This window comes from Canis lupus, chromosome 22, assembly GCF_048164855.1.
Source record: "Canis lupus baileyi chromosome 22, mCanLup2.hap1, whole genome shotgun sequence".
Lineage (NCBI taxonomy): Eukaryota > Metazoa > Chordata > Mammalia > Carnivora > Canidae > Canis > Canis lupus.
In genome coordinates, this window is record NC_132859.1 from 14087490 (window position 1) to 14110504 (window position 23015).

The window sequence follows — 23015 nt, forward strand, 5'->3', positions numbered from 1 at the left end:
TTATCATTGTTCCCTTGTGGTCCTTGCCCCACTCTCAAGGAACTTAGACCCATTTGTTTAGAGTATACAGCCATTGCATTTCTGAGTTTTACTGATGACAAGTTTTCCTACTAGTCACAAGTTTTCATCAGCATTCTGCTTTAGTTTTCTCACCTGTATTTCTCACCAGGTGTTTTTCTGAGCAGAGACCAAGAGCTGCAAGTCATAACCCTCCATGACAATCCAGCTTTAGCTCCTTTGGGAAACTATTAAATTACTCACTGATATTTTCTACTTTTATTTATATATGGAGTGGCTGTTATTTCTAATTAAGGATATCATTGATATTAACAAGACAGGATAAATTGGATGTGGCATGTAAAAAATTATGGGATTTTTATGATAGGTCACAGAGTAATGAAAGATGACTGGATTTCACAGTTACACAGATTCATACCAATTTCAAACTTTTCCCAAATAGCAGGTTTCAAGTGTGCACAATGATGTGGATGGCACTTAGCTAGTAGCTTTGTTGTCATGGATAATGCTTGTAATTTTAGCCGGCATTTACTGAGCATTAAGTAAGTGGCAAGCTCTGTTCTAAATGTAGCGAATTGGTAGATACAGGTTTATACCAGCTGTACAGTACTCTGTATTTCTGCTTATTTTAATTTGGAGGGTTTTTTTAGGTATACTTTACATGTAATGCACAAATCTTAAATTTGCAATTCAATGTATTTGACAAATTCAAACACCTGTCTAAATGACGCCTGTATCAAAATAAACATTTTCAGCACTCAGAACTTTCCCTCTTAACTCCTTTCCAGCCAATTCCACATCCCTCCAAGAAGCAAGTAGCATGGATTAGTTTTTCCTATTCTAGAACTTCATAAAAATGGAATAATATGGAATGTACTTCTTTTTTCATAGTTTACTCAGTATAATGTTTTTGTATTTATCCATATTGTTGTGTTAGTAGTTGGTTCTTTTTATTATGTTATTCTATTGTATGAATACGCCACAATTTGTTTATGCATTCTCCTGGTGAGGGACATCTGTGCTTTTTTCAAATTCGGGCTGTTACAAATAAAGCTGCTATGAACCTTCTTGTGCAAGGCTTTTTATGCACGAATGTTTTCTTTTCTCCTGGATGTATCCCTGGGGGTGGAATTGCTGAGTCATGGGATAGGTATATGTTTAAGGTTAGAAGAAACCGCCAAATCAATTTCCAAAAGCAGCAGCAGTAGAAAGTTGTATTTGCTCCACATTCTGGCATTTGGTGTCATCAGTCGCCCTAATTTTAGCTATTCTAGCAGGTGTGTAGTTAATGTCTTATTGTGATTCTAGTTTGCATTTCCCTGGTGGCCACTGAGGTTGAACCCTCTCTGTGTGCACATTGATCTATCTTTCTTAAGTGTTTGTTTAAATCTTGCACATGTTTTTTATTGGATTATTTGTCTTTTAGCATTAAGCTGTAGGAGTTCTTTATTCCGAATATAAGTTCTTTGTCAGATATATGTATTGCAGATATTTTCTCGTGTGGTTTATCTACTCATTTTATTAACAGTATCCTTTGATGACCAGAAATTAAAAATTTTTGAAGTCCAACTGATCAGTTTTTACTCTTGCAGTTAGTGCTTTCTTGCTATCCAGGATTATAAAGTATTCTATATTTTCTTAGAAGTTTCATAGGTTTAGCATTTACATTTATGTCTGTGATCCATCTCAAATCAATTTGTGTGTGGTGTGAGGTGGGAGTCAAGCATATTTTTCTGTGTGGATTTCTAGTTTTGGCAACATCTTTTGTTGAAAACACTGTCCTTTTACCCATTGAAGTGCTTTGCCACCTTTGCCAAAAATTGATCATATAAGTGGCTCTATTTCTGAACTCTATTCTATACTTCTGATCTATTTGCCTTTCTTGACTGTTTTGCCATTGTTTACAGAGGTTTTCTGAACATCATTATTATGGTGATAACAAACAAATTAAGTGAACCACATTTTTAAAAGAGAAAAATGAGCCTTAGATTAAACAATCTTAACATATCCACATTTTCTTTCATTTTTTAAAAAAGATTTATTTATTCATGAGAGAACAGAGAGAGAAAGAGAGAGAGAAAGAGGCAGGCAGAGACACAGGCAGAGGGAGAAGCAGGCTCCATGCAGGGAGCCCCACATGGGACTCGATCCTGGGTCTCCAGGGTCACGCCCTGAGCTTGAAGGCAGGCACTTTTAACTGCTGAGCCACCCAGGCATCCCCACATTTTTATTCTTCCTTCCCAGTCACACATATTATTCTAGGCTGTCCATGCTTTAGTTTGATTTTGCTAATATTACTGTTGACCCTTGAACAATGCAGGTTTGAATTGCATGGGTCCATTTATATGTGGATTTTTTTTAGATAAATACAGTACAGTACTGAAATATATTTTCTTTTCCTTATAATTTTCTTAATGCTTTTTCTTCTCTAGGTTTATTGTAAGAGAATGGTAAATAATATATATAACACACAAAATATGTGTTAATCCAACTATTTGTATTTTTGGTAAGGCTTTTAGTCAATAGTAAAGCCATTAGTAATTCAGTTTCAGGGAGTCAAAAGGTATAAATGGATTTTCAACTGCACAGGGAGTTGGCACCCCAAACCCCTATGTTCAACTGTATATCATGAATTAGCATGTTGATTACAAAATATTTGTTTCTGTAGTTATTTCTAAGACTTTTCCTATATGTTTTAATTGTTGCTGTTTCATACTGCCCTCTGTAAAGCAGTGAGAGACCTTCTATCCTTAGCCAGGTATTATTTCTTTTTATACTTTGTTGGCTGTGAAATTAAAATGAGAAGGCCATGATCCTAACCAATGGATTCTTTAGGAGTTGCTGTTGTCAGCTCACTGTTACTTTGTGCGGAGTAACTTCATCAAACAAGCTCATTAGGGGTGCCTTGCCTCTCCCTTTTGGCTTAAAATGGATACATGAAACAAGATTTTGCAGTGCTACTTAAATGCTTATCTTTGTTTCGAGTTAAGTTTTAATGCTTTTCTTTATATTTTAAAAGCATTTTAGGATTGAGTATTTAAAAAACAGGCAAAAGATTTGAACAAACATTTCACCAAAGATGTATGAGTGGCTAATAAGCACACGAAGAAATGTTCAGTCATTAGGGAAGTGCAGCCCAAAGCATAATGAAATTCTACTTCACCTCCACTAAGATGACCATAAACAACAACAACAGCAACTACAAGCAGATAATAACAAAGGATGTTAAGGATGTGGAGAAATTGCAATTCTTATACACTAATGGTAGGAGTGTAAACCAGTGTAGCCACTTAGGAAAGCTGACTCTTGTAAAGTTAAACATTTACCTTAAGACCCAGCAATTGCACTCTTAGGTGCAAGAAAAATGAAAACACATATCCACATAAAAGTTTGCACAAAGGCAAGAACATTAATAATAGCCAAAAAGTAGATATTTCTCAAATATCCATCAACTGATGAATGGATAAATAATAGTGATATATCCACATAATGAAATATTAGTTACCCATAAAAAGGAATGAAGCACAAATTGGCACTACAATATGGATGAACCTGGAAGACTCTATGCTAAGTGAAAGAAGTCAGATGCAAAAGACCACAGGTTATCTGGTTCCGCTTATAGAACTATCCAGAAAAAGAAATCTGAAGAGACAGAAAGTAGATTACTGGTTGTCTGAGGCTAGGGGTGAGAATGAGGACTGGCTGTGAATGGACAGGAAAGATCTTTTTGGAGTGATGTAAGTGTTTGAAAATTGGATTGTGGTGATGCTTGCCCAACTCTAGAAATTTACTAAAAATCATCAAAATGCATGCTTGAAATTAGTGTGTTGTATGATCTGTAAATGTTACCATGACTTTTTATAAGATTTTTCTGTCTATCTGTCTGTCTGTCTATCTATCTATCTATCTAGAGAGCCCGAGTGGGGGGAGGGGCAGAGGGAGAGAGAGAATCTCCAGCAGAATCAAGTCAGATGCTTAACCAGCTGAGCGACTCAGGTGCCCCAAAGGGTTGTTTTTTTTTGTTTTGTTTTGTTTTGTTTTGTTTTTGTTTTAAATGTTTTAGGATCAAAAAATTCTGGTTTGAATGGGGTCTGGGATATCAAGGGAATACCAAGACCCTATCACTTGAGACATGTGGCCAAGTGGGGAATGATAACAGCAGAACAGCTGTCTGGTATTATAGGACTCTTAGTTTTAAGAATCATGTCCTTGAATTGAACCACAAGACAGTGGCCCCCTTCGACATCAGTCATCGCTTCAGGCAGCTGAGGGCTTTGAGGAGAGGGTGCTTGGTTAAAGTTGGGTTTTCTTCTTTTATGAGCAATCCCAAGATTTGCAGCTGAAGAAATAAGGCCAGACAGGAGATACCATGAAGGAAGTGCCAGGCATGTTTGAACAGAATTACTTCTATCTCGCCAAGACTTTTCAAGCCATCTGTGCCAGTTACATACATTCTGGACTAGTGAGTTCATTCTGAGCCTTTCCGATTTACTCTTTCCTATCCACTCGTGTCCTTTTTTTATGATTTGTCCTAAATGTGTTGTTGTCGCAGAACATTTAATTTAAATGTCACACCATCTGAGCAGAATGACTCACTGTCTTTTCTCTTGCTGACTAAACTCTCCTCTGGGAATCCTGAGGTTTTTTTTAAATAGTGTGTTAGTTTATCCACTTTTCTTTTGTTTTTAATTTCATTTACCTTTTTTTTTTTTTTTTTTTTTTTTGCTTTTCTTGAGGTGGTCTGAGTGGAGGAGAATTTGTAAACAAAGTTAGCTAGGTTGTTGGTAGGTTTGGGACTGGAGTGGTGGAAATAATGAAGTGCCTCCTTTGTTTATGCTGCTAACCATCATCCTCAGGACATGCCCTCTGGGTTGTGGCTTCTGGCATCTCTGAGCCCTTCACACACCCCTTTTCTCTCTTACCCTCTCCTTGTGGCTACACATTTGTGAGACATCTGGCTAGGGTAAGAGTCTTCTGTGGCCTCAGACTGTTTCTCTTGTAAAAGTTTTTCCATGTCCTCTTTGCTGACAGAACTACACCTTTTAAAATCTTCTTCCTTCCTCAAACCATCATTCTAACTGCCTTTTAATATTGAAATGCATACCTCTACTATCTTGACTTATTCAAAACCAAACTTATATAACTTCTGTCCCTCCACAGTACTTTTCTCTAAAACAAAGCAACACGAAACCTCTCTCTCCTCACTCGAAAGGTTTCTTTTTTTCTTTTTAAAGATTTTATTTTATTTATTTGACACAGAGAGAGAGCTCACACAAGCAAGGGGGAGCAACAGGAAGGGAGAAGTGAGCTCCCCACTGAGCAGGGAGCCCAACACGGGGCTCAATCCCAGGCCCCAGGATCATGACCTGAACCAAAGGCAGATGCTTAACCAGCTGAGCCACCCAGGCGCCCCTCCTCACTACCTTTCTAATGTGGGTGGTATGTGCAGGGCTTGAAACCTTGAGGTCAATTGATGAAGCGTCTTTAACCTGCTACCACTCATCTCCTCTCCACCACGTTAAGTAAACCAGGCTTCCCCTTGCAAATGCCCCCTGTGAAATTAAAACAGCAATGAAATCTCATTTTTTTGCTTACCCGATTAATAACTATTGTGGCAGCCTCAGTAAAGTCTAGGGTATGAAAAATGTGAATTAATTCAGCTTTTCTTGAGAGTACACTGTTAGAATCTAAAATGCCTATAATCTTTGATTTAGCAAATCCATTTTTAGGAACTTATTGTACAGAAATATTCCCTTAAACAGGGGACAGTTTATATAATTGTGTTCATAGCAGCATTATTTATATTAATGAAAAATTAGAAACATACAAAATGTAGAAAAAGATGTGATTGTTTCTATAAACTGTGGTACAGGTGTATATTAGAATAGTATAAATCATTAAAAATGGTAATTTTTTTTTTTTCAGTTCTTTTGAATCCTCTGGCGTAATTGTTGGTATTTACAGGTGCTTAATAGAATCTGGCTTTTATTTTTTGAATATGCTTTTATATAATACCTTACATACTCTCATAAATTACCTAAGAATATAGTGTTATATCATTTTTACTGCTTCTTAATAAAAATCGCCTTAGTGTTTTCTGGTTAAGCATGGTGGGTTAAAAAAAAAAAAAAAAAAAAAAAAGCATGGTGGGTTAAACACATGTGTTTATTTCTGCCCTTTCTCAGAATCCCACCACAATTACAGTAAGGAAATTAAAAAGTTTAAACCCACAAAGACAAAGGTAACTGGAATGGAATTAACAGTAGGTGAGAGATAACAAAATTTCGGAAAATAAAAAAGTAGATGGTCAGTGGTAATTAAATTAGCAAAGGAGAGAGAGTGAAAATCAGTGTATCTGCCGGGGGTGGGGGTGGGGGGGGCAGCACCAAGGAGATGCAAGCTCATTTGTGCCCCAGAATTCCTGCAAGGAATTGGAGGCACCAGATTTCTTGGAAGGCAGCAGAGCGGGTGAGGTTAGAATTATGATTAAAAACCTTTTAAGATCAATTAGCCTTCCAGGTTCCCTCCTCCACTCCGGGCAGCAAGGGGGCTGTCTCCCTCCCCATCATGGCATCTTGTTCTCTGGGAACCGGAGGGGCTCTTGGGAACTGCAAAGCTAGCAGATAGGGCCAGGCCCAGATGTGGTACTGAAAACAGGTAAGGAAATTAAGCCTATATTCTGAATGGTGAGGCCTTCCCAACCTCCTTTCTCCCTGCTCTCCCAAGAAAACAGCAGCAAGGTTTTAATCAGGAATTGAAGGATTTTCGAGACAAGGTATGGAAGGATTGGTATTGAGGGAGTTTAGAGACAAAAACAGTCCTAGAGATAGGACCTCCAAATAATAACAATTGGGAGACCCAGTGAAAAAGCCAGCCTGTCCCCAGTCACAATATAGTGGCAAGCCTTGCCAAAGAGCTTCCAGTTAGCCTCACCTCTGCTCTGAATATGAATAGATAGTCCAGGTTTGCTGGAATTTGAGGAAAGCCTCTTACATGAGAAGATGGAGCCCCAAACAGAAAAAAAATAAAGACCACTCCAAGGAAACAGATAGTACAGAGGGCAGAAGAAAATTTCAAAGTGAATTATTATTATCCTTAAAGATATCAGAAGAAGTATAGTGCATGTAAAATAAAACAATGCCAAGAAAGAAAGAAAGAATTAATTCTCAGCAATAGCCAAACTACGGAGAGAGCTCAAATATCCATCAACATGTGAATGCATAAAGAAGATGTATAGATACACAATTGAATATTACTCAGCCATCAAAAAGAATGGAATCTTGCCATTTACAACAATGTGGATGAAGTTAGAGGGTATTATGCTAACGGAAATAAGTCAGAGAAAGACAAATACCATATGATTTTACTCATATGTGGAATTTAAGAAACAAAACAGATGAACATTTGGGAAGAGGAAACAAAAGGAAACAAATCATGAGAGACTCTAAACTACAGAGAACAAACTGAGGGTTGATGGAAGGTGGGTGGGGGGTGCGCTAGACGGGTGATGAACATTAAGGAGGGCACTTGTGATGAGCACAGGATGTTGTATGTAAGTGATGAATCACTGAATTCTCCTTGAAACCAATATTACCCATATGTTAACTAAAATTTAAGTTAAAATTTGAAAAAAAAAGAAAGAAACAAGATAAAAACACAATTAGAAATTAATAACTTGGTAGTAGAAATGAAAAAAACTGATTAAAGTACTAAAAGATAAACTTGAAGAAGACACTTCAGGAAGTAGAACAAAAAGAGATGAAGGCAGCTCGGGTGGCTCAGCAGTTTAGCGCCGCCTTTGGCCCAGGGCCTGATCCTGGAGACACGGGATCGAGTCCCATGTCAGGCTCCCTGCATGAGCCTGCTTCTCCCTCTGCCTCTCTCTTTCTCTCTCTCTCTGTCTCATAAATAAAATAAAATCTTAAAAAAAAAGAGAGATGAACTATTGGAGAAGAAAGGTAAGAAAATTTGAGGGTGCAGCTGGGTGGCTCAGTCAGTTAAATGTCTGACTCTTGATTTCAGCTCAGGTCATGATCTCAGGGTCGAGAGATCAGCCCCAAGTGGGGCTCCAGAGTCTTCTTGTCCCTCTCCCTCCCCCTTTACCCTTCCCCCTGCTTGCCTGTATGTGCACGCATGTACTCTTCCTCTCTCTTAAGACCTCTCAAGTAAATAAAATCTTAAAGAAAATTTGAGGATCTGTTCGAGAAGCTCTGATCTGACTAATGAGAGTTCTAGGGGAAAGAAAACAGAGACTATGAAGGGGAGGGAATAATCAGAGACAACTCAGTTCAGCAATGGATAATATTTATGTGGTCATAGTAATGGAAATCTTGACTCTTGATTTAGCCAGAATTTTGATGGAGGAATCAGGGCAATAATAGAAAGCCAAGAGATAAAGTTTAAAAAGAATAAATCAAGAAATAGCAGCAGAAGCCTGTTTTTAGGCAAGGAGGTAGATACCAGACAAAATAGTGGAAAGAATTAAAATTGGTTGCCTCTGAGGAGTGGGAATAGAGTAAGGACTCATTTTTCGTTAAAATCTTGTAGTGCTATTTTAGATTTTAAACTATACACATAATTTTTTTCTTATTAAAAAAATTGGGTTTAAAAACAACTTTAGTTCCAGCTTTTAGCAACGTAATGCTACCATGTAAACACTTGTCTCTTACTCATTCAGGAGAGCATTGGCTGCTCATTTGCATCTAGTTTGTTTTAAATATGTTGATTACCTTACTGTGATTCTTCTTATCCCAGATGGGAAGGGCTTTCTGTTTCATTCCTAGTAAAATAATTTTGTGTATAATCTTGTGTTCTTGATCCATTGCAGATTTCTCGGTTGAAATTACAGATTACAAAAGTATTTTCTTGAAAATGTCATTTCAGAGTTTTCCTTTGGGTATTGCATAGAAATCAGTTTCAGCCTATAAAAGCTTTTCAAAAAAATTATATTCATGTGTCATTAAGAAGAAAACATGGGTGCTGTATGACAAAAAGGCCCCTCGCTAGCAAAGGGCTCCCCTGGTTTTTGTGTCTGTTATCCTTAAGCCTAGCTGTCAGACAACACATACCAGTGGCTTAGAGTAGAGATACTTTTTCTTCAAGAATCTCCACCAATCATGTTTATATTGTTCTGGATCAACTCATGTTGACAACTTCTGGACAACTGAAAGAATATTCCTAAATGACGTAAGTCCTTTTTTTCCATTTTTTTTGAAAGCTGAAGAAATCGGCTAGATCAAATTTCTGAGATCTATCTTCAGTCTTCTATCATATCATGAAACACAACTGAAGAAAAAAGAAATGTATATCCTTACTTTGAAGAAATTATCATCCTATATGTATAGATTGAGAGAGAGCAAAGCAGACTGCTTGGGATGGGTGGTTTTATAGACTTCTGGCTCCATGTCTTATTCATCTCAGTGAAGCCCTGACTTGCCCCAGGGAGACATTCACTTCCAAGTTTTTGGGTCACATGGACTTTTGGAGTTTATGTTTTATCCTAGCTGGTATATGTTGCTGTGCCACCAGCACAGTATTTAATTAATATTTGATGATTTGCAGAAGAAATAATCAAATGGCCTAGAAAATCCTCAAACTATTCACAGATCAGAGATTAAAATATATAAAATCAAGATAGAAGACTTTTGCCCATCTCCATCCTGGTCCTCAGCTGCATGTGGATTTAGTTAGACATAGATAAATCAGAATGGAATAGTCCTACCCGTGAAAGCTTCACATCCACTACAAGGCAAGGAATATGCCCAGACCCCGGGAGGCCCTCCAGGCCCTGTAGATGCTGAGGAGTCCACCAAAAGCAGGGGGAGAACAGTATAATAGTGGCTGTGGGAGATGGAAGAGGAAAGATAATGTCCCCCTGAGTCTGGATGCTGGTTGAGAGGCCGGAGGGTGGTGGGTTCCTACAGAAGGTGCATTTGGCCAAGACTTTGAAATTGGGGTGGCAGTTGATAGATGGGGAGAAAGGGTTCCAGGTGTGGAACGTATATGTGATCTCATAGAAGTGGGAAAGGAAAGAGGCACTGGGTGTGTTTGTGGATGAGTAGATTCAGACCCAAGATATAAAGGGCTGAGGGAGAAGAGGAGACTAGCATGCCAGACTCGGGTGGGCCTTGCATACCATTATTCTAGAGTTTGGACTTTATTTTCAGGAAACAGGAAGCCATTCTGTTCTTCTTTCACCCTTCTTTTCATTCAGCTATTCATTTAGTTAATCTATTATTTTGGAAACGCAGTGGGAGGACTCTAAACTTTAGAAGATAGGCCTAGGTGTCCTAAAGCCAGGGTGGCCGTATGTCCTCATTAATCCTGGACCATTCCCATAGGTACCTGTCATTCAGGGCATCTCATATGATTTACCATTTGTCCTGGATTTTTCATGATTTAAAAAAAAAAAAAACTACTAGTTCCTTTAAAATAATCTAGGATGCGGTCGGTAGAGCTCACATTGAACTTGCATCTTCTGCTGTTGTCTTGTCTAGAAGTGTATCACACACATATGAGTGCCCAGAGGTCTGTCTTCAACATGTGGTTAAGTGTGAAAGACAACTAACACTTGACACGACTAGCACCTTTCAAGGACAGCATTTAAGACACACATTAATCATGTCAAACAGCTTGGCCATTTGCCATGAGGTTCAACTACCCCTTCCCTGTCTTGGGAGGAGCAGGGACAAGTATTTGATGCCGTTCCTGTCAGCCGCGTGGTACTGGTGCTGTGGTTTGCTTGCTGGTCAGGGAGACACTCGAAGCCACCAGGCTACCAGTTGGCTGATTCCTTGGACAACATCAGAAGTATAGGTTTGTTGTACAAGAAATACATTCTGGGAAATGGAAGCTGAGCTACCCTGCTGTGGAATAGTCTGACTTCTCTTGCTACAGTGGTTTTGTTACTTATTGCTTGGTATAAATTTACAGCTCTTTGTTTTATAAATATTTTTACTGTGTGGTAGTGCTTTTAAAAATATTATTGTCTGGTAATGCTTTTTCATTTTGTAGTAAGCCCTTTCAGGAACAAACAGCTAGAGAGCTCATGTTTAATAAAAATCAAGTAGTAGGGGGATCCCTGGGTGGCTCAGCGGTTTGGCACCTGCCTTTGGCCCAGGGCGTGATCCTGGAGTCCTGGGAATTGAGTCCCGCGTCGGGCTCCCGGCATGGAGCCTGCTTCTCCCTCCTCCTGTGTCTGCCTCTCTCTCTCTCTCTCTCTCTCGGTCTGTCATAAATAAACAAACAAACAAATAAATAAATAAATAAATACATCTTTAAAAAAAATCAAGTAGTGATTTTCCAGTTTTCAAGAAAGTTGATGATGAGTGCATGACTTGCTCAGATTTGTCATCACTTACATCCATAGCAGGGTCCTAGTGATAGCAGCCACAGGAAAACCAACAGGTGCACCTCTGTGAAGCGCGCACAGTAGTGCCACCTTATCGGCACTTTTGCTTTCTATGGTTTCATTTACCCTCAGTCAGCCATGGTCCAAGAGCAGGTGATGGTAGCCTAATACCATGCCACACCGTCTGCATCATTCCCTGCACTTCATCTTGTAGGCATTTTATCCTCTCACATCATTGTAAGAAGAGAAAGGATGAATAAAATAAAATATTTTGAGAAAGACCACATTCACATAACTTTTATTGCAGCTTATTATTATACATATTCTATTTTATTATGAATTTTTGTTGTTAATGCCTTACTGTGCCTAGTTTATAAATTAAACTTTATCATAGGTATGTATGTGTAGGGAAAAACATAATGTGTATAAGGTTCTGTACTGTCTGATGTTTCAGGCATCCACTGGGGGTCTTGGACCAACCATATGCCTCATGGACAAGGGAAGACTACTGGGCCCTATGTTTAAACTTTATGTCTGGGTGCCTGGGTGGCTCAGTCGGTTAAGCATCTGCCTTCAGCTCAGGTCATGATCCCACTGGGATCGAGTCCCGCTGAGCAGGGAGCCCACTTCTCCCTTTCCCTGCATTCCCTCTGCTTGTATGCTCTCTGTCTCTCTTCAAATAAGTAAATAAATAAATAATCTTTTTAAAAAATAAACTTTATGTCCTCCCTGAACCAAAACCTAAACCATAGCATTTTGCACAATTGCTTATCCCCTCATCCTGGCTGCAACTACCTCAGGGTTCCTGTTGCTCTGGATTCTGCTTTAGTATTCCTTTAAGTTTTTTCCATCTGTGTTTTCTCTTGGCAGACTGAGTTCTGTTAGCCCTCACAATGCTGGGTGGTGTCACCATCAGCCACAATCTACTACCCCCCTGACATTTTCTTCTTCACCATTAAAGAGCATTTGCCAAAGAAGCATAATCGGAAGCCCAGCTTCTTATTCATTTCTCGGCCAAGTCTTTGGCCAAAAGGTCTGTTTCTTTTCTCAGCTCAAGAAGTACTCATGGCAAAAAAAAAAAAAAAAGAAAAAAAAAAAAGTACTCATGGCTGCTAATCGCCGTCTCACCCCAGCTGACCATCTACAGTTAGAGAACTCAGAGGGTCATGGTAGTGATGCTCGAGCTACTAGTTACACTTTTTCAGGGGCCATTGAAATTACAGATGCACCTCAGTGATGATGAGTTTACTCTGTGATTGCTCCACATCTCCTGCGTTCTCTGCTATTCACACAGTCTGAGACTGTCTGCTCTTTTGAGGACTATATTACAGCATTGATTCATATATAATTTAAATGCAGCAATATGAAGCTGCTGGGTAAGGACAACAGATGAATGTCACTATCCATTTGTTAATTAGAGTTGTTAAAACAAAGTGCAGAGCTGTAGCAAACTGCCCCCCAAATCTCAGAGGCTTAACCCAACAAATGGTTATTTATAGCTTACTTCTCAGTCCAGTGTAGATGAATGGCTCTCCTGGGCAGCTGTCCTTGGAGCATTAACTCCTCTGTGGCTCTGCTGTCTCCTAGAATGTTCCTGTTTCCTCTGTTGAATTTCCTCCTTAGAGCAAAAAGAGAACTCCAAAAGGATGCACTGGACATTCTATGGCTAAGCCTAGAAGTAGGTACGTCACTGTTTGTTTTTTTTTTAAGATTTTATTTGGGCAGCTCGGGTGGCTCAGTGGTTTAGTGCCGCCTTCAGCCCAGGGTGTGATCCTGAAGACCTGGGATCGAGTTCCATGTCAGGCTCCCTGCATGGAGCCTGCTTCTCCCTCTGCCTGTATCTCTGCCTCTCTCTCTGTGTGTGTGTGTGTGTGTCTCTCATGAATAAATAAATAAAATCTTAAAAAAAAATAAAGATTTTATTTATTTATTCATGAGAGACACACACACACACAGAGGCAGAGACATAGGCAGAGGGAGAAGCAGGCTCCCCATGGGAAGCCCAATGGGGGACTCAATCCCAGGACCCCAGATCACACCCTGAGCCAAAGGCAGATACTCAGCCACTGAGCCACCCAGGCATCCCAACATCACTTTTACCTACATGCCATTGACTAGGACCCAGTCAGTGGTCCCAACCTAATTGCATTGGAGGCTGGAAAATGGTGACTTCCTGTGTGCCCAGGCAGAGAAAACAAGTTTGCTGAGCAATCTCCTCAGTCTCTGCCACAGTCAGGCCATGGAAAGCAGAGTTGGGTAGAAGTCAGAGATAGACTTTGCTACTGATTTGCTGGGGGGCTTTAGGTAAGTCATATAACCACTCTGAGCAGTTTCTAACTTCCTATAAGGGCGCTAATACTGCTTGCCTTGTATCTGTGAGTTTACATTGTTATATAAATGTATGTGCTAGTAATAGAGGTTGTGGCCTACACTATTTTTTTAATTGAGATTATAAGGATCTCAACTATTTATTCAATAACTACTTTTTGAACTCTTGTAATAGCCAGGCATTGGACTTACTGTCAACAAGCTAAGATCCCTGGATCTTCTGTTCTGGTGGAGAGACAGATGATAAATAATCTATAAAGAAATAACATGGTTATGTGATCTCCATGATGTAAAGCAACTGAAGGGCTCAGGATAGGCCTCTGTGGAAAGGCAACACTTGAGCTGAGACCTAAATGATGTAGAGGAAGACACATGAATATCAGAGAGGAGACTGTGTGAAGCAGAGGGACCAAACTGTGCAAAGGTCCTGAGGTGGAAAAGCAGTTTGGAGGGTTCCTTGAACAGCCAAATTGTTGTATGAGAGGGAAAGATCAGGTAGTTAGGGGCCATATCATGCAGGGCTTTAACTTCTCTGTGCCTCAGTTTCCTCACCTGTAACCTGTAAAACTGGGCTAATATCAACTTTATAGGGTTCCTGTAAAGGATTAAATGAAGTAGTGTGGAAAGTGCTTAGAAAAATAAAAAATATCTGATATGTGAAATACGCTAAGTGTGTAGAATGAGTGAGAATTTTATTCCAAACACGGTGGGAAAGGTTGGGGCAGTTTACGGCAGAGGAGTGTAACCTAATGTCCGCTAATGCTGCTAGGTTGGGCTTGAGGTGGTGATTTCCTCCCTTCTTCCAGACCTGAGAGTGTAATGGGTTTTTTTGGTGAAATTACCAATCCTCTTCCCCCCAAATACCATGTTATTTCCATTAATCAAGATGTATGTTTTATTTCCCAAACATTTACAAGATTCCTTCTTCAAATATTTAAATATACAGGGTACTTAAATATACAGACTATACATAAATAAGATTTTGTAAGCTTCTGATTTATCCCCTTCTTGAAATATAGCCAAATATTTGTGCATAGTTTGTGCATAAATTTCTCTGGATTACATTTGGGGATATATGTGAGATGACACTGAGCTGCTGTGCCTCTTGAACTTTATGTAAATAAAACATAGAGCATGCCTTTCCAAAGGTCTGTTTGTGGAAGAGGAAAATCTTAGAGGATTAAAACGATGGCTTTTTAAAAAATCAGACCTGCTGCAGAAACAGATCTTTTTGCTCAAATTAGTAAATGATCCCTTAGGAGGAAGAAAAGCTGCAGACACAAAGGAGAGTTACCATTTCTATAGAAATCTACTCCATACAAAAGAAGCTGCCCTCATATTTGCATTTTGATCACAGTATCCTGAAAATGCAAACCATCAGCTTAAAACGCAGTTCCCCTGTTCATTCTCTGGCAGCAGCTCTGGCATGGGCATCAAGAGACTTGGCACTTTTGCCTGTGACAGTAAGGACATCCCAGGGGCTATGGGGTGAGCTGAGGTCATTGTTGCAGCACCAGGCTTTGACCCACACAGGACTCAGCTGTTGACAGGAAAAAATATGAGTATAGAATTGTTTTTCCACGGGGAGATAATGAATCCCCTGGCCAATATAATCTCACAAAACAGCTTTTTCCTCATTGCCACCAAAAAAAAAAAGCATCTTAGTGGAGTTTCTGCATTAAGTATTAGCATTACAGGAGATTTGAAATATAAGGTTTCCCAAAAGATATGCATCTTCTTTCTTTTTGTCAAGAATGACCTAGAAAGGAGAGCAGCCTCCTGGAACTCTGCTGCCGGTGACGGTAGGAGATACTAGAATGCATGAGGTAGAGCTGCCCAGTAGGTCCCTTGTCCAGGGTTTGTGCAAAGAAGCTGGTATTCCATTTAGCTCCTGGCAGACTAATTCACTTAACAAATCTTCATGATGCCCCTCTGCTTGGCCATGCAATGTCCAGAGGCTGGGTTGTAGCAGTGACCGAGGCAGGAGGGAGCCTTGCCTTCATCTTTGAGGGAAAATAGACAGGAAGTAGGTGGGTTGAGCGATCCCATGTTCAGAGACCTGAGGGGCAGGCTGCTAACTAAGCAGAGCCCATCTTGGGAGGAGGAGCTGGGGTCTGGGAATGCCTCCCAGAAGAGGTGACCTTGAAACTGAGGCCCTCAACGCAAGCAAGAGAAGGGCAGAAATGGAAAAGCATTCTAGGTGGAAGGAGTAACTTGTGAAGGGCCTGTGAGTTTTTGTTTTTTAAGGTTTATTTATTTTAGAGGAAGAGAGAGCACATGAGTGGAGGGAAGGATAGGGAGAGAATCCTGAAGCAGACTCCCTGCTGAGTGGAGCCCTATGTGGGGCTCAATCCCAGGACCCAGAGATCATGACTTGAGCCAAAATCAGGAGTTGGCTGCTTAGCTGACTGAGCCACCCAGGCGCCCCCTGTGTGTTTTTGTTTTTATTTCTTTCTCCCCCTTCTCTTCTTCCTTACTCAGAAAACTCAAGGATGCCCAGGCTGGAGAATATGTGCAGCATTATCCAATTTACATTAATTTTTAAAACAGACACCAATATAACTGGATTTTGCATGGATACATATACATTTATATAAAAGTATTTTGAATGGCACAGAAGGAAACCCACTAAATTTATGACAATGGTTGCTTCTGAGAAAGAAGAGGAAGACAGGGCCTGGGATGGGGACAACAAACCTCATTTTTTCTGAAAATTTGTATTTATTTTATCAAAGGAGACTCTAAAAATGTCTTGACAAAATGTTAACAATAATTAATTCCAGATGGCTGGTAGCCAGGTGTTTATTACTCTCTCTATATATAATCTTAACAAAGAAAAATCAAGTACAGACTATAGATTCGTCAAGTGGAGGGGTCAACGTTGGAGAATATGCTTTACAAAGTCCTTTAGAATGACCATCCAGGGGACGCCTGGGTGGCTTAGTGGTTGAACATCTGCCTTTGGCTCAGGGCTTGATCCTGGGGTCCTGGGATCGAGTTCTGCATCCTAGGGAAGCCTAGGGCTTCCTGTAGTTAGCTTGCTTCTCCATCTGCCTATGTCTCTGTCTTTCTCTGCGTGTCTCTCATGAATAAAGAAATAAAATCTTTTTTTAAAAAAATGACCGTCTAGGAACTCTAAGCAAAGTTCACATCACAGGGCACCAGGAAATCTTGATTGCTCACATGAAAATGAAGAACAACAACAACAACAACAACAACAAAAAAAAACAAGAAAAAAAAAAGAAAATGAAGAACAGTTGTGTTTTTGTGACAGGGCTCCCTGCAGCATGCATCTCACCTGCAGTAGATTGCTCTTTGGCCTTCAGTGCAAGATGGCATTTGTTTCTTGTTACAGTAGACCCACAACTGATAGAGATCTCTGCATCCTTCCTTCAAAAGAGTTTTTGCCAGGGGATGTTGTTGGGATCAACATGTGTTCAAAATCTCAATGATGTAACCTTGTTTCTGTTGCTGAACGTATGTTGACTTATCCCATTGGAAACGAGCATCCACCTTGACCACAGAAAGGAATCAACAGAACTTTCTTAGTGCCAAAGAACTGAGAACTTAGCAGTGAAACAGGACCTTGCCCTCCTTTGCCCCTCTGCTCTTCTTGTTGCAGAAAGACCCCAGGACAGTCCTGCTCATTTCCTGTAAATTTTAGCCCTGGCTTACTGTCACGGTCTTCAGCACTCTTCCTTGTTCCTCCACCACCCACTTCCATGGTCATTATCTTGTCTCCACCACAATCTAGGTTGTTACTGTAGTACCTCATACTACTGATTCGAGATTTCTGTCCTTACCCAGCTTAGATTCCATGGTCCTTCATTATGGTCACTCCTCTGCATATGTCCTCAACTCTCTTGGCCCCCTTTTTCTCCATAGTCCTTGCTTGGCACACTGTATGCCACTCTCCCAGTCTCTCACCCCCTGCTGCTTAAATCCAACCCTCCATCTGCCCTGCACCTCCACCCAGGGAAGGGGGGGCGGCGGGGGCTGCACATGGCTGGGGAGAACTACAACCATGCAGAGAGGCCTCACTTTGTTTTACCTCAAGCAGGCCCTCAGCACTCCTGACACTCCTGCTACACTCCCTTAATCCATTTACACACCTCTCCTCTGTTTTCAGACTCCTCATAGCTCGTCTAACATGCATGTTTGCTGCTGCTGACCTTGCTTTCATCTGTAGGGTACTACAGCCCGACCTGCCCCAGCCTTCCCTCCTCTCACTAGGCAGAGTGGTCCAGGCTCCTTGCTGTGTGTTTTTGTTTTTCTTTTTCTCCCCCTTCTCTTCTTCCTTACCCAGAAACTCAAGGATGCCCAGGCTGGAGAATATGTACAGCATATCTCCATCCCCCTGTCCCCCCGCCCCCAGTCTGTGCCTTAGAGCAAATCTTCCCAATGACATTTCTCCAGCAACAATCCCTGTCTCCTATTTTATCAGTTTTGCCCTCTCTGTGGAATTATTCCAATTGTCACGCAAATGAGCCTTAATATAGTCCATTTTAACTATCTTGCCTTGGCCCCCTGCCCCCCTTTCCAGCCACCCACATATTACTCTGTTCATCTTTCCAACAAAACTTGAAAAATTTGTCCCTGTTCATTACCACCAATTCTTCTCACCCATTATCTCTTGATCCTTCTCTTGTCAGGCTTTATCCCTGCTACTCCACTAAAACAGCTTTGTCAGAGTCACCAGTGACTCTGTGGCTGTTTCTCACAACTGACTCAGCTGACTAGTGCTTCCTCCTGAACACACTCCTTTCACTGGGCTTCTGGGTACCACGCCCTTCTGATTGCTTCCTACTTTCTGACTCAGTCTATGTCTTGGTTTGACCTTATCTGGAAGACCTGAGGACATCAGAGTGCCCCAGGGGTCAATCCTTCTGCTTCCCTTTTTCACTCACTCTGTGGGGTGGAAGAGTCTCAGAGCTCTGAATTACCCTCCACACAGTTTATCTATACATTTACGCAGTCACTCTTCACGCAGGACAATCCACATTAAATCTATAGTTTAGGATATTTTTTTTGGCTGCAAAATTTTCAGTGATTGATAGATTGCTTATATTTAAGATTACAGATGTAGGATCACATTTTTGTAATTTTCTGATCATAGGCTAACTAGAGATTGCATGCAAAAAAAAAAAAAATTAAAACCAAAAAACCCAGAGGAGTTCTACAAGAGATATCTCAGTAAGAATGTTTAGAAATTAAATAGCATTTTCTGCTATCAGCTTCATAGACTGTGTGGTTTAGGAACTTCTAATATTCACACTCTTTAAGATAAGCTCTTCACAATTAGGATAAAGCCATGACAAAGACAAAATATCCTTTTGAGACTACCGTACTACAGTTTTTGCCATGGGGTGTGTATGTCTTTGATGCAAAAGGCAAATAGCACTGAAACACTTCAGTTTGTCACAGAAAAAAAAAAAAAAAAACTATGGCACTGAACTCATCAATACAGGAAGCCGTATTTATGTTAAAGCATCTGTTGACCCGTGAGTATGAGATAATTACTTAAAGTGAATATGAACCAACCACTTTTGTTAGTGATGTGTTTGTTTGGTCTTTTAAATCACTGACTTTTGTTATCTGTAAAAAGAAGTTCTTATGCCATTCAGTGAGGGATCTCATCTAGTTGAAAAGGTAAAGCAAATCTGATTGAGACTTTATGACCAAATACTTGGATGAATAAATTAAAAGATGGTGGGAACTGGAAAAGAAATGGGGCTTTTGTTAGAATCTTGCCAATGCTTTTCTAGCCATTTTTTCTATCCGTTCAGGGAACAAGGAGGGAAGCATGTTAAGAATTATACGGAGGAAATTATGGCTTAGTGTTGAGATAAACTTCCTAGGAATAAGATTGTGTACCCTAATGAACTGTGGGATTTGTCTAAAGACAATAAATAATTAGGAGTTCATTATGGTAGAAAACCCTTTTCTGAGTTCAGATTTGAGGGAAGAAAAGCATCATCTTGCATATTAATACTTTTATCTGCTCACTTTAGTAATTGGCTAGATGTGAAGACTTCAGTTATTGTTTTCATGACATGGTTTTCCAATTGGTGCTTTTCTTTACAGGTTCCCGAGGGGAAAGTAGTAGTTCTTAATTTCCGATTCATAGATCTTGAGAGTGACAACCTGTGCCGCTATGACTTTGTGGATGTGTACAATGGTCACACCAATGGCCAGCGTATTGGGCGCTTTTGTGGCACGTTCCGGCCTGGAGCCCTTGTGTCCAGTGGTAACAAGATGATGGTCCAGATGATTTCCGATGCCAACACAGCTGGGAATGGCTTCATGGCCATGTTCTCTGCTGCTGAACCAAATGAAAGAGGTACTGTTTCCACATAATGACAGGCAATAATAATGCCTCATGGTTATTGGATGCCTACTGTGTGTTAGGCTCTGTCCTAGGCACTTTAGATGTGTTTATTCCTTTAACCTAAAGTTTAAGAGCATTTCTTCTCAAATGGAGCTAATAAATGCCACCAAACCACCAAGAGACCATTCAAAAAAGTCTCTTTTTTTTAAAAGCCCATGTGATTCTTATCAAAATTCAAATATAGAAATTCCTGGAGTAAAAATGTGAAGCTTCCATACACACATATACACATACAAATATAGAAATATACCCCCTCACTCCATTCTAGCCCCATCTTAGAGCCATGGCTGATGATTCCCATTTCTATGTACACTCATGTATATACTTCTGCAGTAGCTTTTTAAAAATATAAGTGGTATCATACATTCATATTGTTTCACAACTTTTTTTTTTCCACTTAAAACTATGTATTGGGGTGTTTCCATGTCAGTACCTAAGAGCACCTATGGGTAGAAGCCTCTACCCTGAAGAGATAACTGCAGTGGGCAAGATCTGTTAAATTTGGAGCCTTTGCTTGAGGGCATTTCCTAATCTGCTCTTGCTTTGGGCTATTGCGCAGCATTATGGTTTGAGATGTCAAAGGACAGGATCTGGGGCTGACACAACTGCCAGGATGTTTGGGAGGAAATCTTGGCCAGGAGCTACCAAGGAATTGAGGCACAAAATATATGTATAAAATCCATCTCGATCTTTGGCTGACAGCCAAACTCATATGCAGAGGAGAGTCCAGTTGGTCGGCATAAGAGTATCAGCTGAAAGATGAAAGTGAACAGAGATTACAGCTGCTGCCCACTACCAGGGAGATCGACTTTGAACTTGGGTCTAGTGAAATGCCTGCAAGAATAAAAATCATTTTCTCTATAATGTATCATTCATAATATCCAGTATCCAGTCATGTGATAAAACCAAAAAAGTGTATCTGTATTCAAGAAAAAAAGCAGTCAATAACAACAAATCTCAAGATAACTCAGATGTGGCAGTTAGCAGACAAGCACTTCAAAGGAGCTATTATGAATATGTTTAAGGACTTAAAGGGAAATGATGTATAGTAAGGAAACAGATTGAGAATTTCAGAAGAGAAACAGAGCTATAAAACTATAAACGAAAAGAAGAATAAAAAGTAATCCTAGAACTGAAAGTTACAGAGTCTGAAATTTAAAAATTTACCTGGTGGGCTTCCAAGCAGATTGGAGATGGTAAAAGAGTCAATGGATCTGAACAGAAATGACCCAATCTGAAGAACCAGGATGAGAAAGATTAAAAAAAAAAAAAAAAAAAAAAAAAAAGAGCCCAAGTGACCAGTGAGGCAACATCAAGTGGTCTAACACGTGTCATTTGTGTTCCAGAAGAGAGGGATAGTAGTACAGGAAAAATGTCTGAAGAAATAATGGCTTGAAGCTATCCAGATTTAGTGAACAACATTAATTTAGAGAGCCAAGATCAACAAACCCCAAACAGGATAATAGATAAAAATAAAGCCACACTGACAAATGTCAAAATTACAAAATCTAAATATAAAGAGAAAAAACTTAAAATCAGTTTGATGAAAATCAAATCACATACAAGGAAACAATGGTATGAAGGATGGCTTTCTTTTAATTAGAAACAGTGGAGGCCAGAAGGCAGTAGAACAGCATTCTTAAAGTGCAGAGTAAAACCGTCAACACAGAATTCTATATAGCCAGTCTTCAAAAATAAAAGTGAAATGAAGACATTTGTTGCATCACAAGAAATATTGAAGGAACTTCCTCAAGTTGAAGGGAAATGGCCCCACCGGTTAACACAAAGTTAGTGGAAGGACTGGAGGCCCCTGGAAATGGTAATATAAAAGACCATGTGTTATTTTCTGTTCTTTTAATTTTTTTACATGTATCTATTCAAAACAACAAAAAACCCTTTAACACTGTATTGTGGAATGTATGATATAATATATATGACAATAATAGAACAAAGGCATAGATAAAAGAAAGGTAAATGGAACTTTACTATTGTAGACACACACCCACACCCACCCACCCACACACACACACACACATATACAACACATGGAGAAATACTGTATTAATTCTAAGCAGATTGTGATAAATTAAAGATGCACATTGTAATCCCTAGAGTACCCATTAAAAATGCAAGAGTTAGAGCTAAAAGCCAAAAGGTTAAAATAGAATACTAAAATTTTTCAACTAACGCCGAGAAGGCAGGAAAGAACAGATGGAACAAGAGAAAGGTGAGACAAATGGAGCAAACTAGCAAATGGCGCACTAAATCCAAGCCTATCAATAAATACATTTATTGCCAAGGATTAAATACTCTGGTTAGAAAACAGAGATTATTAGAACAGTTTAAAACGCAAGGCCTAACTGTATGTTGTCCACAAGGAAGCACTCAAAAAACAAAGACAAACCAGGTTGATGTAAAAAGATGGAAAAATATGTACCATGCAAACATTATTAAAATTAAAACTAATAAAGATCCCAATAAATATGAAAATGGGCAAACACTTGAACGGACTCTTCACAAAGGAAGACACATGACTGATTAATAGGTACATGAAAAACTGCTCAGTATCATTAGTTAACAAGGGAATGCAAACTAAAACCACATTGAGGTGCCATTACAGACCCACCAGATTGGCTAAAACAATTGACACCATGAAATGCTGGTGAGGATGTGATGTAACAAGCGTGCTCATACCTGGAGAGGTACGAAGTGCTACAACCTTGAGGGGAAAATCATTAGTAGTTTCTTCTGAAGTTAAACACCTACATCTACTCTTGGCCAGGAATTGCTTTCCTGGGTATTTGTGCAGGAAAAATGAAAACGCATGTCCCCAAAAGAGATTTGTACACAACTGTTGACAGCAGCTTCATTCACAATAGCCCAAACTGGAAACACCCACATGAAATATCAACAGAAGAAAAAGTAGACAAA

General features: G+C 39.8%; 2 protein-coding genes across 3 annotated transcripts in view; one reads left to right on the forward strand and one right to left on the reverse strand.

Moving 5' to 3' along the window:
• Positions 1-23015, forward strand: part of PCOLCE2 (procollagen C-endopeptidase enhancer 2) — a 64306-nt gene that overhangs the window by 16515 nt on the left and 24776 nt on the right. For both annotated transcript variants that reach the window (XR_012014828.1, XM_072792412.1), the window contains exon 3: positions 19781-20036. Coding sequence is in view for 1 of the 2 variants with exons in the window: in XM_072792412.1 (XP_072648513.1) it covers positions 19781-20036 (256 nt within the window). In the remaining variant the exon portion in view is untranslated. The remainder of the gene's footprint in view (positions 1-19780; positions 20037-23015) is intronic.
• The window catches only part of TRPC1 (transient receptor potential cation channel subfamily C member 1), a 107396-nt gene continuing 98954 nt past the window's right edge, over positions 14574-23015 (reverse strand). The window contains exons 15-16 of the transcript XR_012014826.1: positions 16995-17209; positions 14574-15699 (exon numbers count right to left, since the gene is read on the reverse strand). The gene's annotated coding sequence lies outside the window, so the exon portion shown is untranslated. The remainder of the gene's footprint in view (positions 15700-16994; positions 17210-23015) is intronic.